General features: G+C 49.2%; 4 protein-coding genes across 4 annotated transcripts; 3 read left to right on the top strand and 1 right to left on the bottom strand.

The window, feature by feature from the left end:
- The first annotated feature begins 952 nt into the window (after positions 1-952).
- EURHEDRAFT_218074 (histone acetyltransferase TRA1) lies at positions 953-13,096 on the top strand. Its single transcript, XM_040777995.1, has 4 exons — positions 953-1,147; positions 1,249-1,406; positions 1,480-12,219; positions 12,271-13,096. The coding sequence occupies exons 1-4, from the start codon at positions 1,096-1,098 to the stop codon at positions 12,952-12,954; spliced, it is 11,634 nt and encodes a 3,877-aa protein (XP_040642284.1). The 5' UTR covers positions 953-1,095; the 3' UTR covers positions 12,955-13,096.
- On the bottom strand, positions 13,094-14,273 carry EURHEDRAFT_471751 (Saf4/Yju2 family protein). The gene is made up of 2 exons (XM_040785337.1): positions 14,072-14,273; positions 13,094-13,980 (listed from the first exon to the last, which is right to left on the bottom strand). Exons 1-2 carry the CDS (start codon positions 14,220-14,222, stop codon positions 13,304-13,306), a joined length of 828 nt encoding a protein of 275 aa, XP_040642283.1. The 5' UTR covers positions 14,223-14,273; the 3' UTR covers positions 13,094-13,303.
- Positions 14,274-14,776: 503 nt separating this feature from the next.
- Positions 14,777-17,560, top strand: EURHEDRAFT_493323 (anaphase promoting complex subunit CDC16). The gene is made up of 2 exons (XM_040785655.1): positions 14,777-14,951; positions 15,017-17,560. The coding sequence occupies exons 1-2, from the start codon at positions 14,855-14,857 to the stop codon at positions 17,242-17,244; spliced, it is 2,325 nt and encodes a 774-aa protein (XP_040642282.1). The 5' UTR covers positions 14,777-14,854; the 3' UTR covers positions 17,245-17,560.
- A 1,146-nt stretch (positions 17,561-18,706) lies between these two features.
- EURHEDRAFT_545266 (MCT family MFS transporter) lies at positions 18,707-20,955 on the top strand. The gene is made up of 4 exons (XM_040787443.1): positions 18,707-19,079; positions 19,414-19,615; positions 19,700-19,792; positions 19,843-20,955. Exons 1-4 carry the CDS (start codon positions 18,867-18,869, stop codon positions 20,766-20,768), a joined length of 1,434 nt encoding a protein of 477 aa, XP_040642281.1. The 5' UTR covers positions 18,707-18,866; the 3' UTR covers positions 20,769-20,955.
- Positions 20,956-24,707: the final 3,752 nt, after the last annotated feature.

The raw sequence follows: 24,707 nt of genomic DNA, 5'->3' as shown, positions 1-24,707 counted from the left end.
GTGTGGGGTAGTAATGGCTTATTCCTCCCTCCCATCCATTGATTCCCTGCAATGATGGCATAGCGACTACGAGCTGCGATGATGTGTATTCCTTTTCCTTCGATTTGATTATTCTTCATTTTCCCTTCTTGCCTCGTCAAAGCCCCTTTTGTGCTCCTCATTTCTTCATCTTCTCTTCTCCATACTATTTCCCCCGATTCTTTTTTGTGTACATGGCATTCAATATTCTTCTCTTTCTCCGTGAGTGGCCTGCCCAGGCCCGTGAATTCGGAGTGGACACTTTTTCTTTTCATTTTTGACTTGGGCTATTTTAGAACTGTGTTTCGGATATGGAAAATGGGTGCAAATGGCGTTTCCCTTGATCGACCCAGTTATAACGAAATAAGTATTTTTGGCAACAGCAAACAGCCGTTTGCTATCTCCCTACGCGCTTCCCTCCGTATTCCCTTGTAGTGATTCCTGAGGCACCTAGGGCTTGGTAGTACTAGCCACCGCGCTAACCCACGTGCCGTAAGCGAAAGTCACGTTGTTCCTTGCTAAAAGTCGTCCATTATTGGCTGTATTTCCACAAGCGCGCGTGTAGCAGGCCGGAGAAACAAAAACCCGCATTTTCCCAAATAGTCCTAGCGTATCCGCTCGGGGTCTCTGCGATGTCCGCGTTTCTCTCGCTGCTTTCTGTTCTGTCGGTTTTCCAGGCGTGTGTCCGCGCGAAGCTCCCTCTCTATATCCAAGTCCTTCGCTCCTTCCACCTTCCTTCTCTCCCTTTTCCTTCATAATACCCGACCTTTTTTCTAATTCCTCGTTTTAATTTTAATTATATTGAATTTTTCTGCATTTTCCAGTTAGCGAAAGGGAGCGATTGATGACTTGATGACCCCGTTTCTTTTGCTTAGGCTTTTTGCAATACCAGGCGAATAGAAGATAGCCTTTGCGAATGTTCTTGATAGAGCACACTTAACTATCTACCTCCCCGACAGTGGTGGCTTTTATTTCCCTCGACCTTCAGCCGGCCTCGTGGCCTGGCAGCGATTCGAATTCCTGCTCAACGTTTGAGACCTCCGAACCGAATCGGGGACGCTAAGCTCAGTCGCAGCCATGGAGCGCAATATCGATATATACGCCAGCAAGCTGGGGGATGAGAAGATTGGTTGGTTTTTCTTGCTTGCGATACCGGGCCTGGTCTATATGGATAATGGATGGGAGTGTTGTTAGGGTTGGAGATTGCTAACGGTGCTTTTTGTCCGTTAGATATCAAGGTCAGAGCCAATGTCGCAGTCGAATTACGAGATAATATCGAGCCGCTATGCTCTGGCGCAAGCTACCCGCTTTTCCTCGCGAAGCTGTGGCCGGTCTTCAAGACGATCTTGAAAGGTGATCCGGTGTTTACGAACTTGTCGTTCGACCAGGTGCGTTATTCGTCGCATGTACGGTCTTGGGTGCTGGGAGCATCATGGGATTAATACGTTTGGACTGATCTAGAAACTGCGCAACTGCGTTCTCGAGACTCTTCACCGGCTGCCAACCGCTTCTCTTGATGTCGAACCCTATGCGGAGGATATGGTCGATTTGCTGATGGATCTCGTGCGAGTCGAAAACGAAGAGAATGCGGTACTGTGTATGAAGACGATCATGGACCTCGAACGCAACCAGCCAAAGGCCACCGCCGGTCGAGTGCAGCCGTTCCTCGAGCTAATCCAGGAAATGTTCCAGACCATGGAGCAAGTGGTCCGCGACACCTTCGACACTCCCAGCCAGAACACACCTTCTGGGATGCCCTCGACACCCGGTGCCACTGCGCAGGTCTTCCAGTCCCCTCGTCCGAGCTCGCCAGCTACATCCGTCGCCGATCTTGCACCAGATCACCAGCCAGGAAATGTTTTGCTGAAGGGAATGCAGTCGTTCAAGGTTCTTGCCGAATGTCCGATTATTGTCGTTTCGATTTTCCAGTCGCATCGAGGTTCCGTTTCCGCGAATGTCAAGCTGTTTGTGCCGCTCATCAAGAGCATTCTTCTTCTACAAGCTAAGCCGCAGGAGAAAGCTCACACGGAGGCCGCACAGCAGGGAAAGATTTTCACGGGAGTATGCAAGGAAATCAAGAATCGAGCTGCATTTGGCGAGTTTATTACGGCACAGGTCAAGACGATGAGCTTTTTGGCATATCTGCTCCGGATGTACGCGCATCAACTTCAGGACTTTCTTCCTACTCTCCCGACTGTGGTTGTCCGTCTTCTGCAAGACTGCCCTAGAGAGAAGTCCAGTGCCAGAAAGGAGCTTCTGGTGGCCATTCGTCACATAATCAACTTCAACTATCGGAAGATCTTCCTGGAGAAGATTGACGAACTCCTCGACGAGCGGACGCTGATTGGCGATGGCCTTACCGTATACGAGACAATGAGACCGCTTGCATACAGCATGCTAGCCGACCTAATTCACCATGTAAGAGATCACCTCACACGAGATCAAATTCGGCGAACGGTCGAGGTATACACGAAGAACCTCCACGACGACTATCCTGGCACAAGCTTCCAGACGATGAGCGCGAAATTGCTTCTGAACATGGCAGAGAGGATATCAAAACTCGAGGATAAGGGTGAGGCACGATACTTCTTGATCATGATACTGGATGCGATTGGTAACAAGTTTGCGACAATGAACCACCAATTTGACAACGCCGTCAAAGTGTCCACTGCGTCCAAGGAGAAGGCCGCGAAGGAGGCAGAATCTACTTTGGAGATATACCACGCTGAGAAGGAAGAACCCCCAGAATGGGATGAGATTGACATCTTTTCCGCACACCCCATCAAGACTTCGAACCCTCGCGATCGCACTGGCGACCCCGTGGCGGATAATATCTTCCTCTTCAAGAATTTAATCAATGGATTGAAGAACATTTTCCATCAGTTGAAGAACTGCAACCCTGAAAATGTCCAGATCGACCCTGGTAGTCTTCCCATTAACTGGTCCGAGGTCTCGTACGGGTACAATTCTGAGGAAGTACGGGTCATCAAGAAGCTGTTCCACGAGGGTGCTCGCGTTTTCAAGTATTATGGCGTTGACCAAAGCCCCCCGGAAATTAATTATTCCTCGCCATTCGACTTCCTTGCAAGCCAATACACAGCGCCTATGTCGCGGGAGGAGAAGGAGCTCCTGGAGAGTTTCGGTACCGTCTTCCACTGCATCGACACGGCTACGTTCCACGAAGTCTTCCATTCTGAGATCCCGTACCTGCATGACCTCATGTTTGAGCACGGTGCATTGCTTCATTTGCCCCAGTTCTTCTTGGCAAGTGAGGCGACTTCGCCTGCTTTCTCTGGGATGGTGCTTCAATATCTCATGGAGCGGATTGATGAGGTTGGAACGTCTGATATGACCAAAGCGAAAATTTTGCTTCGGATGTTTAAGCTGTCATTTATGGCCGTGACTCTCTTCTCCCTGCAGAATGAGCAGGTGCTGCATCCTCATGTCACCAAGATCGTCACCAAGTGCATTGAGCTTTCGGTTACTGCTGAGCAACCCATGAACTACTTCCTCCTTTTGCGTTCCCTCTTCCGCAGTATAGGTGGTGGCCGTTTCGAGCTCCTGTACAAGGAAATTCTTCCACTGTTGGAGATGCTTCTGGAGACGTTCAACAACCTGTTAATCGCGGCGCGCAAGCCACAGGAACGTGATCTCTACGTCGAACTCACCCTTACCGTTCCTGCTCGTCTCAGTCATCTCTTGCCTCACCTCAGTTACCTCATGCGTCCCATTGTGGTTGCTCTGCGTGCGGACTCGGAGCTTGTTGGGCAGGGTCTCAGAACTCTTGAACTTTGTGTCGACAACCTCACGGCCGACTATCTTGATCCGATTATGTCACCCATTATGGACGAATTAATGACAGCTCTCTGGGACCACCTGCGTCCTCATCCTTACAACCATTTCCATGCCCATACGACCATGAGGATTCTTGGTAAGCTCGGTGGTCGGAATAGGAAATTCCTTAACCACCCACCTGAACTTTCGTTTGAGCAATTCGCCGATGATGCTCCGAGCTTCGATGTCAAACTTATCGGCCCGAATGAGAGGCGGCCTTTCCCCATTGAGATCGGCATTGACCTGGCTATCGGGAAGCTCATGGAGGCACCGAAGACCACTTCTGGGAAGGACACCGATGTGTACTACAAGCAGCAAGCCTACCGCATGATAACGTCTCAGTTGAAGCTCTACATTGGCTACGAAAACCTACCGGACGATTTCGCGTCGATTCTTCGTCTCCACGCCAATGACCTCATCGAAGGAAAGACAACGGCTGTGGCTGACATCCTAGAGAAATCTGAGCGATCTAGCTCAATCCAGAAAAAGTTGAACCAGGAGGGGCTCTTGAAGAAACTGCTTAAAGCGACAATCTTTGCTACAACAGTGCCCGAGCTTCAGCAGTCTGCGACAGCATTTTTGACCGATGTCTGCAAACATTTCGCCATCGTCGAGGTGGGACGAGCGCTTGCTCAGGCTAGGCACACTCGTAAGCATTTTGACGTCGCCAGTGGAGAAGGTCCTATCTATCTCGACTCGAGAATTCTCGCAGAAGCTGTGGTTGAAAGTCTTTCATCAGATGACGCTAGTGTCCAGGACGGAGCCCATACTGTGTTGAACGTTATGAAGGAGGCGGCCATTGTGATCTTTGGATCACCTGAGAAGGCCTCCAAACTGCCCTTCTTCCAACATCTTGGCCGGGTTTTCTGCCATAGCTGTCACAGTGAGGAATGGTTCACGAAGGCCGGAGGTAGTCTCGGCATCCATTTGTTCGCGACCAAGCTGGACTTGGGAGACTCATGGTTGTTCGATAAGCAAGCTGAATTTGTTCGTGCGTTGATGTACGTTATAAAGGATACGCCATCTGACTTACCTGCCAACACGCGTTTACGGGCACGGGATACCCTTGATGTAATTCTACGAAGATGCATCAAGCAGGTGTCCAAGGACGACTTGAAGAACGAGAAGAGCCGGCTGTTCTCCCTGTGCGGCTTCTTCGTCTATGAGTTATCGCATATGAACAGACACGTTCGCGATGCTTCTCGACGCAGCTTCTCCACCATTGCTGATGTCCTGGGTTGCGAGATGCATGAGCTCATTTTCCCTGTTAAAGACCGTCTCTTGCAGTCAATTTTCAACAAACCTCTGCGGGCCTTGCCATTTGCGACTCAGATCGGTTTCATCGATGCGATCACCTTCTGCCTGGGTCTCCATAATAACATTGTCATTTTCAACGATCCTCTGAACCGCCTGATGCTTGAATCTCTTGCTCTTGCAGACGCCGATGATGAGTCTCTCGCCACTAAGCCGAATGAATTCAAGAATGCCGACATGATTATTTGTCTGCGAGTGGCTTGTCTCCGACTTCTGTCAATGGCAATGAGCTTCCCTGAGTTTGCCAACACACCGCAGAACACTAGTCGTGCACGTATAATTTCGGTGTTCTTCAAGTCGCTCTACTCAAAGTCTTCTGATGTGATCGAGGCCGCGAATGCCGGGCTGAGAGATGTGTTGACGCAGACGAACAAGCTGCCCAAGGATCTTCTCCAAAACGGTCTCCGCCCTATACTCATGAACTTGCAAGACCCTAAGCGGTTGAGCGTTGCTGGTCTTGACGGACTTGCCCGGCTTCTGACTTTGCTCACCAATTACTTCAAGGTTGAAATCGGGGCTCGTCTTCTGGAACACATGAAGGTCATTGCAGATGAGGCGACATTGCAGAAGGTGTCTTTTAGTCTTGTTGAGCAGAGTCCTCCTATGAAGATTGTGGCTGCTATCTTCAACATCTTCCACCTCCTTCCGCCTGCAGCTACGTCTTTCATGGAGCATCTTGTCAACAAAGTCCTGGAACTCGAAGACAAACTCCGGAGAACATCGAACAGCCCCTTCCGAAAACCACTCGTCAAGTATCTCAACCGCTATCCGAAAGAAAGCTTGGCTTTCTTCCTGGCTCGTTTCAAGGACGAGCGGTTCGGACGGTTCTTTGGACAAATCATTTCGGACCCGGAAAGTGAGGGGTTGAGGAATGCAGTTGTTGCTGATACTGAGAACTTCACTTCGGTTGCGTTCGGGCAAGAATCCGAGACGACTGCTGCAATCAACGGTATCTATGTCGCTCATGCCCTTTCTTGCTACCAGTCGACCAAGAAGTGGCTCGTTTCTCATCCGGATACGAGGGTCAAGATTTTGCATTCTGGCCGGGATCTTGAGAAGAAACTCCGTGCTGATCAGATCATGGCGAGTGAGCGGTTACGCGTTGAGCAAGCAGAGGAACAACTAATGGATATCTTCACCACTTATCTGTCGGAGTCGATTCAAGATTTGGACTTTTTGTTTGAGGTTATTGATGGCCTCTCTGCGGAGGAGTTGAAACGTACATTGGCGTTCCCCAAATTTATCTACCATCATATTATCACAAACGAGTCCATCGACTACAGGCGATCAGTCGTGATGCGCTGCTTGGATCTATACGGCCAGCGGTCGTGCACGCAGAAGATGAAGACGTACGCCTTCCGCAACTTGGTGAATCCGATTTTTGCCATGGACGTTCAGCTCTCGTGGAATCACCCTCCAAACACACCCAGGCTCATGGACAAAAGTATGACTGAGTCGATTCAAAGCCGTTTGTGGCGGCCTCAGTTATCCGACTTGGCTGAGGAATCGATCCAGATTGGAGTTGACCATTCGCGTATGGAGCTGCTCCAACTGTCCGCTTTGCTGATCAAATATCATTCTACTACCGTGCAAGACTCTCGAAAGGATATCATCAAGTTCGCTTGGAACTATATTCGACTTGAGGATATAATCAACAAATATGGTGCCTACGTTCTCATCAGCTACTTCATCGCCCATTACGAGACACCTTTCAAGATCGTGATCCAGGTCTACGTTGCTCTGCTTAGGGCGCATCAGAATGAGGGCAAGGCTTTGGTTACCCAGGCATTGGACGTCCTGGCACCTGTTTTGCCCACGAGAGTCCTGGCGGCGAACAGTGCGAGCACCACCAACAGCCAAGCGACGGATGCGCGGTATCCTCTGTGGGCGAAGTGGCCGCGTCGCATTCTGGCTGAAGAAACCGCCAACCTGCAGCAGGTCATGTCCATCTTCCAGTTCCTGGTTCGGCAGCCAGATCTATTCTACGAGTCGCGAGAGCATTTTGTTCCACTTATTGTTCCTTCTCTGATTAAGATCGCTCCGCCACTTAGCAATTCAAACGAGGCTAAGAAGCTTGCGTTGAATCTGATGAACCTTATTTGGTACTGGGAGGAAAAGAGAATGAAGAATACCACGCCCAGCGTCAATGGTAATGGGGCACTTGATTCGCCATCGAAGAAGCGAAAGATCGAAGAGAACCAAAGTGCGCCGGCTTCCTCACCTGCGCTTGGTCCACCCAGTTCTACTACTCGCGAGCGCGGGGAATACACTGTTCCTCCTGATTTGCGGGCTGCGATGATAAAGTACCTCATTACATTTATCACGACCATCTCTGAACGGTTCCCGGTCCCTGCGGCTCGGATTCGGGATCTCTCGACGACAAGGACACAGCAGCCTGTGATGACGGGTGATATGATAAAGAAGGCTGTTCATCTCCTGAGAAACCTTTTGTCTCCTGAGCATTGGGGTGAAATTGATGTCGAGCTTTATCCGAAGGCTACAGACCCGATTCTGGCTAGTGAGAGGGCAGATAAACCCGACGATAAGCATCTTACGCACATGGTCAATGCCCTGCAAGTTGTTCGGGTTTTGCTTGCTTCAAAGTCCGATGACTGGATTGCACCTCGATTGCCGGCAATTCAGAAATTGTTTGAGAAGTCTTTGCGATGCGACAACCCGGAGATCCAGGATTGTTTGCACGGTACAGAAGAAGAAATGGATATCTTTCCCAAGTTGCCGTCGCCCGTTAAACGTGTTCTGGATTCCCTGCCGGATGATCAGCCCGAGGAAGAGGATGCCATGGATGTGGACAGCTCGCCGTCCGAGTTTGTTACCTATCTTTCGGCTATTGCAACGGAGACTCTTTCGGCAAGCAATTATATCTCGAGTTTGAATGCGTTATGGTCGCTTTCAAAGAAGAAGCCTGCTGAGATGGATGTGCATATTCCGCAGGTTATGAAGGCGTTCTCCCAGAAACTCGCTAAGGAGCATGTTGCGGCCACTGCTAACAGTCAGGGTCAATATCCACTGGGTGTCAAGCCTGGTGAGGGGGTGCCTGATCAACAGGAGTTTGAGATTGGTGTCGACCTCATTTTCAAGACAATTGAACTGATCTCAGTGCGCATGTCGCATCTTGGTGAGCAGCGGCGTCCGTTCCTTAGTGTGTTGGCACAACTGGTGGAGCGATCGCAAAATGTCAAGCTTTGCAGCAAGGTGCTTGGAATGGTGGAAACTTGGATCTTCCATTCTACTGAGTCGTGGCCAACGTTGAAGGAGAAGACGGCTGTTTTGCACAAAATGTTGCTTTTTGAGACGAGGTCTGATCAGACTATGTTGAAGAAGTTCTTGGACCTTGTTATTCGGATTTATGAAGATTCTAAGATCACGAGGACTGAATTGACGGTCAGGCTGGAGCATGCGTTCTTGATCGGTACCAGGGCGCAGGACGTTGAGATGCGGAATCGGTTCATGAATATCTTCGATCGCAGTTTGACGCGTCTTGCCAGTTCGCGACTGAGTTATGTGATGACTTGCCAGAATTGGGATACGCTTGCGGATTCGTTTTGGCTGGCACAGGCGTCGCATCTCGTTTTGGGATGTATCGATATGACGACTTCTGCGAGGCTGCATCCGGATGATTTTACTGTTTCGCCTGTGACTTTCCTTTTTAGCAGCTCGGAGAAGGATACCAGAAAATCGGATGTTATGGTTGATAGTTCGTTGGAGGCCTTTGTTTCTGACCGCAGACGATTCTTGGCGGAGATTGGTGATGTGAAGGTCCGAGATCTGCTCGAGCCTTTGTGTCAACTTCAACATACCGACCCCGCGGTATCCCAGAAGCTGTGGACGACGTTGTTTACGGTTGTCTGGTCGACATTGTCCAAGGATGACCGGATCGATCTTGAGAAGGGGATGGTTCCTTTGATTACGCGTGAATATCACCAGCGACAGCTCGACAAGCGACCAAACGTCGTGCAAGCCCTGCTCGAAGGGGCGGTTCGGGCCCGGCCACGGTTCAAAATTCCCCCTCATGTCATGAAGTATCTCAGTCGCACGTATGATGCTTGGTACACTGCTGCGACGTACCTGGAGGAGACTGCCATTAGTCCGATAATCGACACACCAACCGTCCGCGAAAGCAACTTGGATGCTCTTGTGGAAGTCTACGCAGGGTTGCAAGAGGACGACTTCTTCTACGGTACGTGGCGGCGTCGTTGCAAGTTCGTTGAAACCAATGCCGCCATTTCATACGAGCAGCAAGGCATGTGGGACAAAGCGCAGCAATTATACGAAAATGCGCAGATTAAGGCCCGCTCTGGAGCCATGCCCTTTTCGCAGGGCGAGTACTTCCTGTGGGAAGACCACTGGTTGATTTGCGCTCAGAAACTTCAGCAATGGGAGATTCTGAGTGATTTCGCCAAGCACGAAAACTTGAACGATCTTCTTCTGGAGGCTGCTTGGAGGAATGTCGAGAACTGGCAGAGCGAAAATAACCGGGAGCAGCTTGAGTCTCTGATCAAATCAGTTTCGGATGCGCCAACGCCTCGTCGCACGTTCTTCCATGCGTTTATGGCGTTACTTCAGTACCATCTCAAGAAGGAGAACATACAGGAGTTCAACGGTATTTGTGACGAGTCGATTCAGTTGTCAATTCGGAAGTGGCTTCAGTTACCTAAACGGATTACCAACGCCCACATTCCTATTTTGCAGCACTTCCAGCTTCTCGTTGAGTTGCATGATGCAAGTCATATCTGTTCTAGTTTGTCGCAGACGAATGAGCGGAACTTGGATACTAAGTCTGCCGAATTGAAGCTCTTGCTGGGAACGTGGAGAGACCGACTTCCCAACCTCTGGGACGACATCAATGCTTGGCAGGACCTTGTTACGTGGCGCCAGCATATCTTCCAACTTATCAACGCTACTTACCTTGGGTTGTTGCCACCGCAGACGAACAATGTCGCCAGCAACTCGTACGCTTACCGGGGTTACCACGAGACGGCATGGATCATCAACCGTTTCGCGCATGTGGCTCGCAAGCACCAGATGCCCGAGGTGTGTATCAATCAGCTGAGTCGCATCTACACGTTGCCGAACATTGAAATTCAAGAAGCATTCTTGAAGTTGCGCGAGCAGGCGAAGTGCCACTATCAGAACCAGAAGGAGCTTACCAGTGGTCTGGACGTCATCAACAACACCAACCTGAACTATTTCGGGGCTCAGCAGAAGGCGGAGTTCTACACTCTCAAGGGTATGTTCTTAGCCAAGTTGAAGTCGGTCAAGGACGCGAACGAGGCGTTTGGTGTTGCTCTGTACTACGATTTGCGACTTGCGAAGGCGTGGTCTGAATGGGGTCAGTACAGTGACCATCGGTTCAAGGCCGATCCCAAGGACTACGAGCTGGCGAGTAACGCTGTGAGCTGTTACTTGGAGGCTGCTGGTCTCTACAAGAACGCCAAGTCGAGGAAGTTGCTCAGTCGGATTCTTTGGATTCTGAGCTTGGATGACGAGGAAGGACGTGTTGCTAGTGCGTTTGAGAATTTCAAGGGAGACACGCCGGTTTGGTACTGGATTACGTTTATCCCGCAACTGCTTACTAGCTTGTCGCATCGTGAGGCACGTCTTTGCAAGGCTGTTCTCGTCAAGATTGCCAAATTGTACCCGCAGGCGCTTTTCTTCTTGCTTCGGACGAACAGAGAGGACATGCTCAGTATCAAGAAGCAGCATGATCAAAAGCAGGAGAAGTTGAACCGTGTCAGACAGGCACAACAGCAGCAGCAGGGACAGTCGCAAGGCTCGCCACAAACCAAACCTCCCAATGGCAATGTGAATGGATCTCCCGCGCAAACTTCGAATCCGAGTGCCAACGCCAGTCCGGTTGTGAACGGTCAACCGATGGCCAAACAGCCATCGCAGAGCCCGGCTCAACCTCAACAACAATTGCCGCAACAAAGCCAGCCACAATCGACTCCGAACCCAGGCCAGATGCAGCCTCCTCAAGGTATCCCGGGTCAGCCTCCGGTTCCGGGACAACAACAACAACAACAGCAGCAGCAGCAGCAGCAGTTCCAGCAGCCGTCGGTTCCTGGACAAAATGGCGCGCAGCCGCAGAACCAAGGTACTGTTGTAGAGCCAGAGAAGGAGCCGCTCAAGAAGCCGTGGGAGTATTCCGATGAGATCATGTCTGGTCTCAAGACTGCTTTCCCATTGCTTGCGCTATCGATGGAGACTATGGTCGATCAGATCCACAAGAACTTCAAGTGCCCGCCCGACGAGGATGCATACCGTCTTATCGTCGCTCTTCTCAATGATGGTCTGGCGTATGTTGGCCGCATGCCTGGATCATATGCTCAAGATTTCAAGCTGCCTCCCGCGACCGAAGCCAACATCACGCGATTTGCCGAGACCATCTTGCCCGCGCATATCCGCAAGTCGTTCGAGGTTGACTTTGTGGTCAAGAAGCCGACCATGTATGAGTACATCCAGAAATTGCGTCGCTGGCGTGACAAGTTCGAAGAGAAACTCGACCGGCGACCTCAGTTCCAGTTCCTGGAGAGCTACTCGCCGCATCTCAGCGAATTCCGATTCCTCAAATTTGACGAGGTTGAAATACCGGGCCAGTACTTGTTGCATAAGGACAAGAACCAGGATTTCGTCCGCATTGATCGTTTCTTACCGGACATCGACCTGGTGCGCGGCATTGGTGTCTGTCATCGTCGTCTCAAGATTCGCGGCCATGATGGTAGTATTCATCCATTCGCTGTGCAGCATCCTGCGGCTCGTCACTGTCGTCGCGAAGAGCGGATCTTGCAATTTTTCCGTATCTTGAACGGACTGCTTGGTAAACGTACGGAAAGTCGGCGACGCAACTTGTACTTCCACCTTCCGCTTATGGTTCCTTTGGCTCCTCATATCCGGCTGGTTCGCGATGATCCGTCGTATATCTCAATGCAGGGTATCTACGAAGATTACTGTCGTCGTGTTGGCATCAATAAGGATGAGCCAGTGCTGTTTACTATGGAAAAGTTGAGGTCGTTGGCAGAGACAAAGCAAAACGTGAGTATTGTTCCTCTCATACTAGGGTATAACGTGACTAACACTTTCCAGCGCAATGCCGATCAACAACAAATCTTGCGCACCGAAATCCTCACGGCCATTCAAGAGAAGTGGGTTCCCAGTAACGTGGTGCTGGACTTCTTCCAGCAAATGTACCCCAACTTTTCCGATTTCTGGCTCTTCCGTCGTCAATTTGCCTTCCAGTATGCTGCTATTGCGTTCATGACATATGTGATGCACATGGGCAACAGGTACCCTAACAAGATCATGATCTCGCGCTCAACCGGTGACATCTGGGGTTCTGAGTTGATTCCCACTATTAACCCGGCCAAGGCCTTCTTCTACAACCCCGAACAAGTTCCTTTCCGCTTCACCCCCAACATCCAGACATTGTTGGGCCCGATTGCCACCGAAGGTGTCTTCGCCTGTGCCATGATGGCAATTGCGCGCTGCCTGACAGAGCCACGCCACGAACTGGAGCAGCAACTGAGCATCTTCGTCCGTGACGAGATGATGTACTGGGCCACAGCGCAGCATCGCGGTGTGCTTCCCGTGCCGCAGCTTCGGGACTTGGTCTACAACAACAGTGAGATCATCGTTAATCGCGCCGTTAGCTTGGCCAGTCCGCCTGAGGGCAACTTGCCTGCGAACCAGACTACGATTGATTTAATTTCGAAGGCTGTGAACCCGCAACATCTGGCGACTTGTGATGCCTTGTGGATGCCATACCTGTAATCTGCGCTTCTTTTATGTTTCTCGTATTCCAATTTTCTGTACTGCTTATGAGGCGTTTTATTTGCATTTTCGAATTTTTAGCCATCTGATGAATGTCCTTATTTTTACGGCGCTGGGTGATTTTGCTTATGAGGATATTGGTTATGGATATCTTTATTGTCTTATTCGCGTCCTGTATTCAATCTAGCCATTTGTTTTTTGACTCCGGTTGATGTACAGTAAATAATACCATAAATCTTATTATTCATGGTTGCTTGATTCTGTAACTCAGTGCTGTAAATGCATGCCCTGTACCAAACGCCAAATGCCAAACATTAAGTACCATAAACATGGTGAGGGGGGTGTGAGTCTATACAAGGGATTGCTTCTTCTTAATCCCGAGACTGTTTGCCAAAGGCTTCTTTGGCTTTTTGACTCTTGCAAACGAAGGTGGAGGCATATCCGGCTTCTTCTCCGGAGCAGCGGTACTCGTCGATGGCCCATCCTCCTCGACAATCCGCTTGACCTTCTCCCCCGACTCCGTCATAAAAGCCTTTCTCGCAGCCTCCTCAATCTCCCTCTCCTCCTTCGCCTTCGCCTCATCCACAACATCCCTAACCTGCGCTATCGCTGTCTCATCCCCAATCGCCTCATTCCTCTCAATTCTCGCATTCCTCGTCCGAATCTCATCCAACGCATCCGCAATTGCCATCTCCCTCTTCGAATCCAACATCTTCGACTCCAACTCCGCCATCTTATCCCTCTCCTCACGCTCATGCTCCTCATTCTCTTCCCTTTCCAAGCGATTCAGCGTCTCCTCCTCCGTCTCATGGTAATTCTCCGCCTTGGCGTCCCGCCAGGGCTCGAAGTTCCGCTTTGCGCCGCGCTCGCACGTGTAGTCCATGTTCTTGGGGTCTGTTTTGAATGTGATTTCGCCGGAGCAGCGAGTGCAGCGGATGTAGAAGCGGAAGACAGGGATGGCGAGGTATTTTTCTTCGGTGGTTTCTTTGCGCGCGTTGAATTTGCGGCCTTTGTAGATATATTCGCCTGCAATCCATGTTAACATTTTAATTTGAGCATGAAAAGGGGGAGGGGAAAGAGTAGGAGGGAGTGGATGGGGGAGAGGAATGGGACTCACCACATGAGGTACATTTCATTGAGAAGGGCGCCATCAATCGGACGGTGATGACTTTCGGGCCCGTTGAACGCAAGTGCTTCGGCTTGCGGGTGATCGCGGACGGGTCGAAGTCCGGGGGGTAGTACTTGGTGAGAACTTTCCGTTCAGACATGGCGGGTGTGTTGTTTTAGTATGGAGACTGAAAATAGAGGTTGGATGCTGGTGTTGTAGTTGTTGATGGCGACTTTGCGACGGAGATCGGTGTTGGCGATAAAGTCACGTGATAAATAAATGTATCTCGCCTCAGCTATAAATGGCGTTCATGCTTACATTCAACGTAAGATTAAAAGATAAATTGAGTCCTGACATGCATCCCATTATAGTACATGAATCCTAGCATTCGGCACTCAAATAACTATATCAGTTTTGCGACTACCGTACCTGTTCCTGCCCGACTGTCAAAGGCAGTTTCCCGATGAGGAAGCGTGCACGTGCCAATTCGACGCGCCGTTCGGAGCGACAAAATAAGCAGCGTATTTGTTTGTCTTTTCGTTGCTGCGACAGACAACCGGCGAGGACAACACGACGAGCTTTTATCTCATATTTGTTACAGTTCGTTAATTGTCCTTTACTGTCTCCCTCAGAAAACAGCAGTGCGAAGGCTCGTCTTCGCGTCAACGAGGGAAGCTGTTTCCTACCGGTCTCCGTCGCTTCTGCCCCTCCTCATGCCTACAATCGCGAACACTTGACAATTGGGTTTTTTTTTTTTTTTTTTTTTTGTGTTGTCGAGTCTAGCAATTGGCCATGGAGAAATTCCTGCGCTCCTGGCGTCAGGATGCGTTGAACCGTGGGCAACATGATGCGGCCATCTACATCGGCGACAAAGTGCTTGCGTTGACCAGTGAGTGATCGGAATACATACAGTCGCATAGGGATTGGACACTAACAGTCTTTGTCACTGAGCAGATAGCGACTCCGATGCCTTCTGGTTAGCCCAAGTCCACTTCTCCAACAACAACTACACGCGAGCCTTGGCCCTCCTGTCCCGGAAAGACCTCATCTCAAGAAGCACCGCCTGCCGTTATCTCGCTGCCCACTGCCATATCAAACAGAACCAATTTGAACAAGCATTATCAGTACTGGGCGACCATAACCCAACCCACTTGATTCGCAATACCACTAGCCGTCGCAAGATACAACACCTCAATGGCCAGAGCCATGTTACCCTGCGCAATGGCAAGTCAGCTGCCTCACGTGGTGAACGCGGCGAGGACCGGGAACGCGAGGATGCAAACAATATCCGCTTTGAGGCGGCCATGTGTTACCTGCGGGGACTGTGTTTTGCTAAGCAGAATGCTTTTGACCGTGCCCGTGACTGCTACAAGGACGCTGTGCGCATCGATGTGCAGTGCTTCGAGGCTTTCGATCAGTTGATGAAGAACTCGCTCATGTCGCCAGCGGAAGAGCTTGAGTTTCTTGAGTCTCTTGATTTCGACACGATATCTGGGCCAGATCCGTCGTTAGCTCAGGAAGCGGCTCACTTTACCAAGATGCTTTATACTACTCGTTTGTCCAAGTATACGTCCCCAGCTATTCTTACAGATTCTACGGAGACGCTGTCGACTCACTATAATCTCGCTGAAAATCCGGATATACTTCTGTCGCGAGCGGAAGCTCTCTATACGCAGTGCCGGTTTGCAGAAGCTCTCGAGCTAACTTCCTCTGTTTTGTCAACTCCACAATCGACTCCGGGCTCATCAACAACAGTGATTGCTGCGTCAAACCTACCAGCTCAGAACCATCTAGGGCATCCTCCAGCAGTCTACCCGTTGCATCTCGCCTGCTTATATGAAACGGGTGCTACAAATGCGTTGTTCCTTCTCGCTCATACGTTGGCTGACTACGCTCCGGAGGAATCATATACTTATCTAGCCATCGGTGTTTACTACTTGTCCGTATCCAAAGTTGCGGAAGCACGACGCTTTTTCTCCAAATCATCTCTACTCGACCCGCATTCAGCACCGGCGTGGATCGGCTTCGCGCACACTTTTGCTGCGGAAGGGGAACATGACCAAGCTATTGCCGCATACAGTACAGCTGCTCGGTTATTCCAAGGCAGTCACTTGCCACAGTTGTTCCTTGGAATGCAGCATCTAGCTTTGAACAACATGTCCCTGGCCCACGAATATCTCTGCGCCGCCTATGCCATGTCGACAGGTGCTGCATCCGGATCAGTTTCATCTATCCCTGTAAATCCAACTAATGGGTCAGCTTCGTTGGGTGGTGATCCGTTGGTTCTAAACGAGCTAGGTGTTGTTTTGTATCACCAAGATGAACTCGAAGGGGCCGTTGAGCTGTTCCGGCAGTCGCTCGCCCTGGCCAAGTCCCTTCACTGCGAACCAGGAGCCTGGGTAGCCACTCGAGCAAACCTTGGTCATGCACTACGTCGTCTTCAACGCAATACAGAAGCTCTGGGCGAGTTTGACGAGTGCCTCCGCATTGGGGCAGGAGGTGCAAGCATGGGTTACACTCCGTTTTTGGGTGGCAATGGTGGTAGTACTTCTGGTGTATCGTCATCAGGTGTTGGGGGATACGAGGATCGTGGACTAATTGGCTCGCTATATACCTCTCGCGGATTGGTCTTGTTGGAACTTGGGCGTACGATGGAGGCCGTGACGACACTTCACGAGGCGGTCCGTGTTCTAGGAGCCAGCGGTGGCGGGGATGCAGCTGGCGGCGCTGGCGTTGCTGGAACGCTCCTTTCTCGCGCTCTTGAGATATGGGCATTGGATAATCATGCAAAGGATGAAGCATTAACAAGACAAGAAATGACGAGAGCCCCAGCTAGCCGGAGCTCCGGCTCACGTGCTAAAGGAAAGGAAAGACTTGCGTCCGCAGAAACCGTGAGGCGGCGAGGGGTATCGCACGACCAACTTTCCGAGGATTGGACCGACGAGGTTTCCCAGGCCGAACCATCCGTTGCAGCATCCGAATCAATGGAGGATAAGGTCGAAATGGAACTGGATGAAGAGGCCGACGGTCTACTGCAGCAAGCACTGAGTCGTGTACGGGGTGGACGATCGAGAAATCTAAGGGCGATCAGCAGTCCGATAGAAGAAGCTGACGAGACACCTGTACCGGCAGTCAGCCGCAGTCGAAATCCGAGGACTGCGCGGGGTAATACCAGACATTGATAGGCTTAAACTGGAGGATACGATGTGTTAGATTGCTGTTCTTCTACTGTCCTTTTGGGTTGAGATTGGTTGATGAAATTAGGTGTACATGCATTGCGAATGGCGTTTTGGATCGGCCGTGCTCCGGGAGGGTCATTTTGCCTTATTCTTTTGGTCTGATATCCCATGGGATTGGTTGCATTGCATCAAAAGGTGTATCCTGCTTCTTGTTTATTGTGTTTGGCCGTTTGATACTCATACAGAAGCAAGAATTCTGGCATTGGCTTTTCTTTATACATTCACTCTGAAAATAATACATACTATTGTTTCTCTAGACATATTAAAACTCGAAAACGATGTCGTCTACGTGATTGGGCGAGCATTCCAAGATGGTAAACCAACGCATCACCCCAATCCTACGAAAATATCCTAACAAAAAACAGTAATCCGCCTCAACGGCTGGAAAAATCTACGCCCCCAAAGTCGAGGCAGAACTCCCCTCCCATTCCCTCACCCTCCAACCCATCGTCCTCAGCATATCAGGCCCCGTAACCCACCAGCGAGTCGCATCATTGTTCATCCCCAGAGACCAAGATCGAAGCACATCACAGAACCTAGACCTTGGATCTCTTCGTCGGCGCCCGTTCAATGACCAGAAGCTAAGCAAGTACAAGCACCCGACTGTTTTGCGACTTCTAGGGCCCGATAAAAATGTCCCAGTCACTGTTTCGAACAAGTCGATGAAGGAGGGGGGTTAGGGAGGTTGTTTTTGGTGAAAGGGAGGAGATTGGGACCGGGGATGTTGAGGTTTTTGGATTTTGGTGTTGAAAAAGGGTTTGAAGAGAAGCCGTTTGATTAGGCTAGGATTGAGAATGGCTGAGGGGTGTATAGAAAATATTGGGTATGCTTGGATTAGGTTTGGAAAAGTTATTCATATTTATGTTGCCACGTGGTTTGTCTGGTATTTTCTAGGGTTTTGGTAAATCGTTGTAGGGCTGGGTGTTGTTGATTTCTATTTATGGATTATCTCAGTCCTTCGATACTGTTTTATTCAACATTTGCTCTGCTATGATCCACCAGAAGCAAGTCACCAAACAGCCACCCAACAGCTACCGTACTTGTCCTCAGCAAAAATGCTTGACCCGGGAACTTTCGGCATCATCCAATGATAGACAATAATGTGTTTCTCAGGGTGATCTTGTGAGTTTCAACCATCCTGTGATCGCTGCGCAATACCTGAAAACTTGTGAATCTGATACATACTCTTTCAGGTGCATAGGTGGGTATACTATGGATAAAAGTGGTTCTTACTCCTATAGTGGCGCCAGCGCTAGGAGAAACGATCGATAATGGTCTGATCAGTACAACCGCTAAGCATACTTATCGGATCTACATGTGGACCTCGTCTTGTTATGACATCTCGATTTGCATGGGATATTGACTGCTTCGGCCAACCTGCAGGTCCCGTGTCTGCTTGGTTTCTGATTTGCGCATGCCATGTTTTTGATTTTCTGGCGCGAGATTGGAGAGAATTATTTGTATGGTGGTCAGTCGGGATTGGAATGGATGACGAATTCTTCCGCTGAAGAAACAATTCCGACAAGTCTTCCCTGTTTCTGATTACGTCGTCGTCAATTTGTGATATGGATCAGCACTGCTTGTACGAGGGTGAAGTTTGTTGTGGAAGTACTGAGTGCGAAATTCCTGCATGCCACGCACGGTATTCATGGCTTAACCCAGACGCTCTAGAAACGTTCTTGCGAGACCCACAAAAAGTGCTGACGATTGACTGTCGAAAAGCTTGTTACAATCGATCTGCGCGTGAACGTTGCTTTCCAAAGATCCAGAGTCTCCATGTGAGTGCGATGTAGGACATGCTTGTCTGGGATTCTGATGTCTCCCTCTTCTGCGATACAGCCACGCAATAACTTTCGCAAGGGGGTGCACCGTTCAGTGGGTACACGATATTATCCCTTACCAGCATTCAATCACGGTATTATGGTTCAAAAGTCTGAGAATGTCTCGAAGAAATCCTGCACAGAGAACGGCTACGGACCTCAACAAACGACTTTGTTTTGTCGCGTCATAATGTATACCAAGAACGAAGAAACTCACCTCCATGTTCTACCACAGCCACGAGACGATGACGAGGCAAACTGCCCACCGGAAGATCCGCCATCGTTCGATCAGTACCCAGACGGCGGGTGGCGTGCATGGCTTGTCGTTCTGGGTGCATGGTGCGCGCTGGTACCTGCATTCGGGATCGTTAACACTATAGCGGTGCTTGAGGAGTGGTTGTCTGAACATCAACTGAAAGATTACCCCAAGTCGTCGGTATCATGGATCTTTAGCCTATGGATTTTCTTCTTCTATCTAGGGGGCGTTCAGGTTGGTATGCTTGTTTCGCCATCATCCCGACGCAGTTTGGCGCTCATGTAAATTCTGCCAGTTCTCTGTGCTGATATATTGTGATCAGGGCCTATATTTGATGCCCACGGGCTGAAGCCTTTGCTTATTCCAGGATGCATTGGGATCGTGGTATCGCTCATGATACTGAGCATTTCTACTGGTAGGCAATGCATGCCATATCAAAATCAGCGCATTTGCTAACTTTAACAGAATTTTATCAATTCATTCTCGGTTTTAGCTTGTTAGGAGGGGTCACTGCATCGATGGTCTTCACCCCGAGTCTCGCCGCCGTCAACCATTGGTTTCTGCACCGCAGAGCTTTAGCAAACGGCTTCGCCAACACCGCCGGAAGCATTGGCGGTATTATCTTCCCCCTTATGGTAGGAGGCCTCAGTGAGAAAGTGGGCTTTCCCTGGGCAATCCGTATCATGGGCTTTGTCTGCGCCATCTTCTGCGCCGCCTCCACTCTCCTTCTCCGAACCAGACTACCACCCAACAAAGAAGGTGGAAGCACCATCGACCTGCGCGCACTGTGCGATATACGCCTAACCACAGTCGCAGGCGCAATTGTCCTTGTCGAGATCGGCTACCTCATCCCAATGACCTACCTAGTCTCTTACGCCACCTCCCACGACGTCGACGGCTCCCTCTCCTACCAACTAATGGCCATCCTAAACGCAGCCTCAATCTTCGGCCGCGTGATCCCCGGCTACATGGCAGACCAATGGGGCCGCTTCAATGTAATTATCGTGACAACCTTCACCTGCACGGTCCTGATCCTCGCCCTGTGGTTGAAATCCGGCACCAACGCGTCCGCCATTGTCAGCTTCGCGGCGTTCTTCGGTTTCTGGAGCGGAACAGCGGTCAGTCTAGCACCCGTGTGCGTGGCACAGATCTCTAAAACGGAGGAGTATGGGAAGAGGTATGGGACGACGTATTCGCTGGTGAGTTTTGGGTCGCTGATTGCGATTCCTGTCGCGGGAGAGATTTTAAAGGCGCAGAATGGAGATGTTGAGCTCGAGACGAATTATTCGGGGTTGATTGTCTTTGCGGGAGTTGCGTATGGAGGGTCAATGTTGTTTTTTATTATTTCGAGGGGGGTTAGTGGGGGGTGGAGTTTAAAAAAAATTTTCTAGGTTCGGGTTGGAGGGTTTGGTTGGATAGCTAGATTGGATAAGTAGATAGGGTTAGTTACATAGACTGCAAAATTTACTTTATACCCTTTTTCGTTAAATTATTTCGAACTCGTATGTTCTCTATAGAGACGGCAATGGAGATTTAGCCTTAGTAAGAAAAAAAAAAAAAAATAGGCCCTATTCCACGTGCACTCACAGGCGCTTAAATTCCATGTTCTCCAAGTCCATTAATCTACTATTACGAGTTGCATTCCCATCAAGAAAATTCAGAGAAAAAGAAAACTCGCTCAAAAAGCCCCCTATCGCCGTGATATACTCCCGAAAGCGGCCAGTATTTGTTCATTCCGGGTTCCAGAAACATATCAATCCAGTCTTTGTGCCATGAAATTTTATACAAGCAAGGAAGGCCTTACAATATTCGCAAAAGTCAGGATACCAACCTGCCTTTTCTCAATCCACGATAGCAAGAACACAGGCTGGTTTTGTCAAAGTCGTTACGACATTGCATAACTCTTCAAAAAGCGTCATCTTGTCCGAACTATCAAGAACAGGGCCCTAAGCTTGATCTTAACCCGGAGGTGCACATATTGGCCCATCCCACTCAAAACGAGACAGTGATTCCTCTGGCGGATTGCACAGATGAAAAGGTTGAATAAAAGCGATGCGATTGTGCTTTTACTTGTTTACTGTCTCGGTGGGACCAGGAAGACAGCAATAGACGTCTCGAAAGACCTAGTAGCTCCGGTGCGCTATTTATGATGTGAACACTATTCGATGAATGGCAGAAGCCTGCTTTCTCGCGGCAGAATCGAATCGTCTGTTGATACAAATAACTAGTTCTAGAGTAAATGGTAATATTCTTTTGTTATACAGAGTTTTCGTAACGGGCAGAAGACTCGATAAATGGATGATCATGGAGCGGAAAAAAATAGAAAGAGGAAAACATATTAATATTCATAAAAGGTTGCATTGTATTCAGCATGGATCCGAGGCTTAGTCTGGAGGGAGTCGAGAAAATTCCTGCTAACTCAACTACACACGCACGCGACGTGATGTAGTTCAGCTTGTTCATCTCTTGTAGTACCCGTTGTGTCACTTCCCATCCGACAGGTTGCCAGATTTCATACAGCTCAGAAACATGTATGAGATCATCAGTTTCATCTGCTCCAAAACGACGAGGCAGGACAGATCTGCCAATTCGCCGTGCTATGCACAACGCTTATTGCCTCCAAAGACATAGGATGAAAACCATTGGTAGTATTCCTTAACTTCATAGCAAAAACAATGGCCCAGATAGTGCAATACTGAACCATGCTTTTTAGTGCTGCATCTTTGAATGGTACAGAAATACTGCACTGGCTTTGGGATTTTCCTTGTAGAGAGCAAGATTGACAAGGGTATAAAAATGTCTGCACGCTTGGGCAAGCGCGTTAAAGTCTCTTAGGAGGCAGAATATAGGCTTTCGTAGAGGCAATCCGGAATGATCAGCAGAGAGAGTAGTTTCAATCCTGATGATTCTCTGTTTGTATGTCAGCCATCTACTATGAAGAATGGGGAATGGGCTTTGGATAGAGCCACTGGAATTTCCTATAAATACCTCGGTAGGCTAAATGAAGGTCATAGAATAGGACGAGCGATAACGGCATGATGATGCAGTGTCCCGCAAAAATTTGTCCAAGTATTTCCGCCGTACGAGATGTTGGTTTTTTTGGCTGGTCGAACAGACTTCAGGATCGAGAGCCTGGGCTTAAGGAGCCTATGTAATGGGTCCTTTTGTCGAGGAGGACTGTATCGCGTTCTGTCATTTATATTAAGAGGACTGAGAGTCGATTGACGATAGTTCTCCGGTATGAAGCAAGCCGGCATCAAGAGCCCGCTTAATAGCCTTGTCATGCTTCTCATAATTGAAAACCTCTCTGGACCCCTCATCCGGTAATTTTGAGTGACTGTTAGGCGATATTCTTTTTGCTGGCCAAGAGTTGCAACTTATTATATGGCAAGATATGTTGTACACGATCGACGCGGAAGAGAAGCCAGGAGACCGACATAAAGAGTCATTAAACCTATAAGCCCCCAAAACACGTTCCTTCGGGCTCTCCAACTCCTCGAGCGGCATTAAGGAAACAAAAACAACAAGGACCGCTGACATCTTTTGAGCTACCCCGCGGTATTTCTTTGTAGCATGGTGGACACGATGAATTGCGAATAATCCTTCACAACATTCTGCACAATCAGTCGGTTGACGCATGTAATATTATATGTTAAAATGCCTTTTGACAGTCAGCAGGCACAACAGTAGGTGTTGCATCTTTGCTTCTTGGAACCCCCGAGGGGGTGCCATGTGATATCAGCACCCCGTTAGGTCAGCAATGCGCATGGTAGCCCAGACAGTACTGACATGGGTGTCCAGAGGAGAAAGGAAGGTATATATATAGTAAGCTGTGCTGGTAAACGGCTGATCATGGCATCTCTTTTCGATCTTGGTTCGTGAAGACCTGCAGTATGTGAGACGTGCAATCATCCTTTAGCAACGAGAACACCGAATGGGGCTTCCTTGGAGGTCCAAGTAGATAGAGAACAGTGCCGCTATAGACGCTGGTTAAGTCAAGGTATAAAGACTCACATTTTTGGGTGGATTGCATCTGCGCACCTTCCAGCATTCTTCGGGTGTTGTCTGTATAAGATACCGCAACCGGCAATAAATAAGTCATTCTCTAGGGCGGTGTTAAAGACGCAACTGCTGACTCCCAGGTACTTGTTCGATAGCTTCAACAGGTGAAATATAAATGACTCGATCAGACCAGGGGGTTTGGTAGGAAACCCTGGTAATTGACGAACATGGTGTTCTACCCGGGGTCATCAGGCGTCAGTTGCGTCGATAGAGAGCTTTCTGAGAAGTAACAGTGAATTAGTGGTTCCACCAGTTTAAAAAATAATAAGAGCCACTTCGTAGGCATCTGTCGGATCCTAATAACGATATCTGTTCGAGAATCAGTCATCTATCGACCAAAGCGCCCAAGGCATATTTTGTCCCACCAACCCTAATTCGTCTTTGACAAACCTAGACGCTGTTGTAGTATGTTGTAGATTATAGTGATATATACTTGCTCTCGGTTCCGATGCTCTCTAAGCCAGTCGTAAAAACCACCCAGGACGGGACAGAAATACCATGCTGTGTTTTCCCATGGGTTTTCCCTTTGGTGGACAAAATCCACTTCTCACTTTGAAGCAGTAAGATTTGGCTAGTGAAGCGAAGTATATATAAGACGTATCCATTTCCACCACGACGTCAAAGCAAGTAACCCCGAGATCTAGTGTCGCATAACCATAGCATAAATGCCAGAAAGTGTAGGAAATTTCTTATACTTGAAGCCCAACACACGACAATTGTGGTATAATACAAACTCCAAGCCTCATATGGTCCATTTGCTGCTGGGCCCCACACAACCCTGAGTCATCTTCTCTCGGTCTTCGTTGAAAGAACCAACCCATATACTTGAGTAAGCTCACAACACTGGGTCGTTTTCTTCTTTCCCTTGGAGAACGAGCAGGGAGCAGAGCGAGGTGCTTGTTGGTAGAGGCTGTATTTTTGGTGATCATCGAATATATATATATCTGGAACTATAATTCGCAGTTGACATCAGGGCTAACGCAGACCGGCACCGTCGAAAGTGAAATCGAAATTGGCGACAGAAGATAATACTTGATTTTTATCGCTTACGAGGCCTCTGGATAGGAAACCAGAACCGTAGAGGTCACATAGTGAAAACAAGTGTTGGTATGTAGGTAGTGTTCAAAATCCGAACTATACGAGTTGAGAAATATAGTTCAGATAAAGGTCAGACGAGAGCGAGACAAAGTACATATACATATAGCCTACAGAAAAAAGAAAACATCATGAGTGTAACACAGCAAAAAGAAAAAGAAAAAAAAAAAAAA

The sequence above is a fragment of the Aspergillus ruber genome (assembly GCF_000600275.1).
Source record: "Aspergillus ruber CBS 135680 unplaced genomic scaffold scaffold00003, whole genome shotgun sequence".
Taxonomy (NCBI): domain Eukaryota; kingdom Fungi; phylum Ascomycota; class Eurotiomycetes; order Eurotiales; family Aspergillaceae; genus Aspergillus; species Aspergillus ruber.
This window is presented reverse-complemented; position numbering and strand designations above follow the sequence as displayed.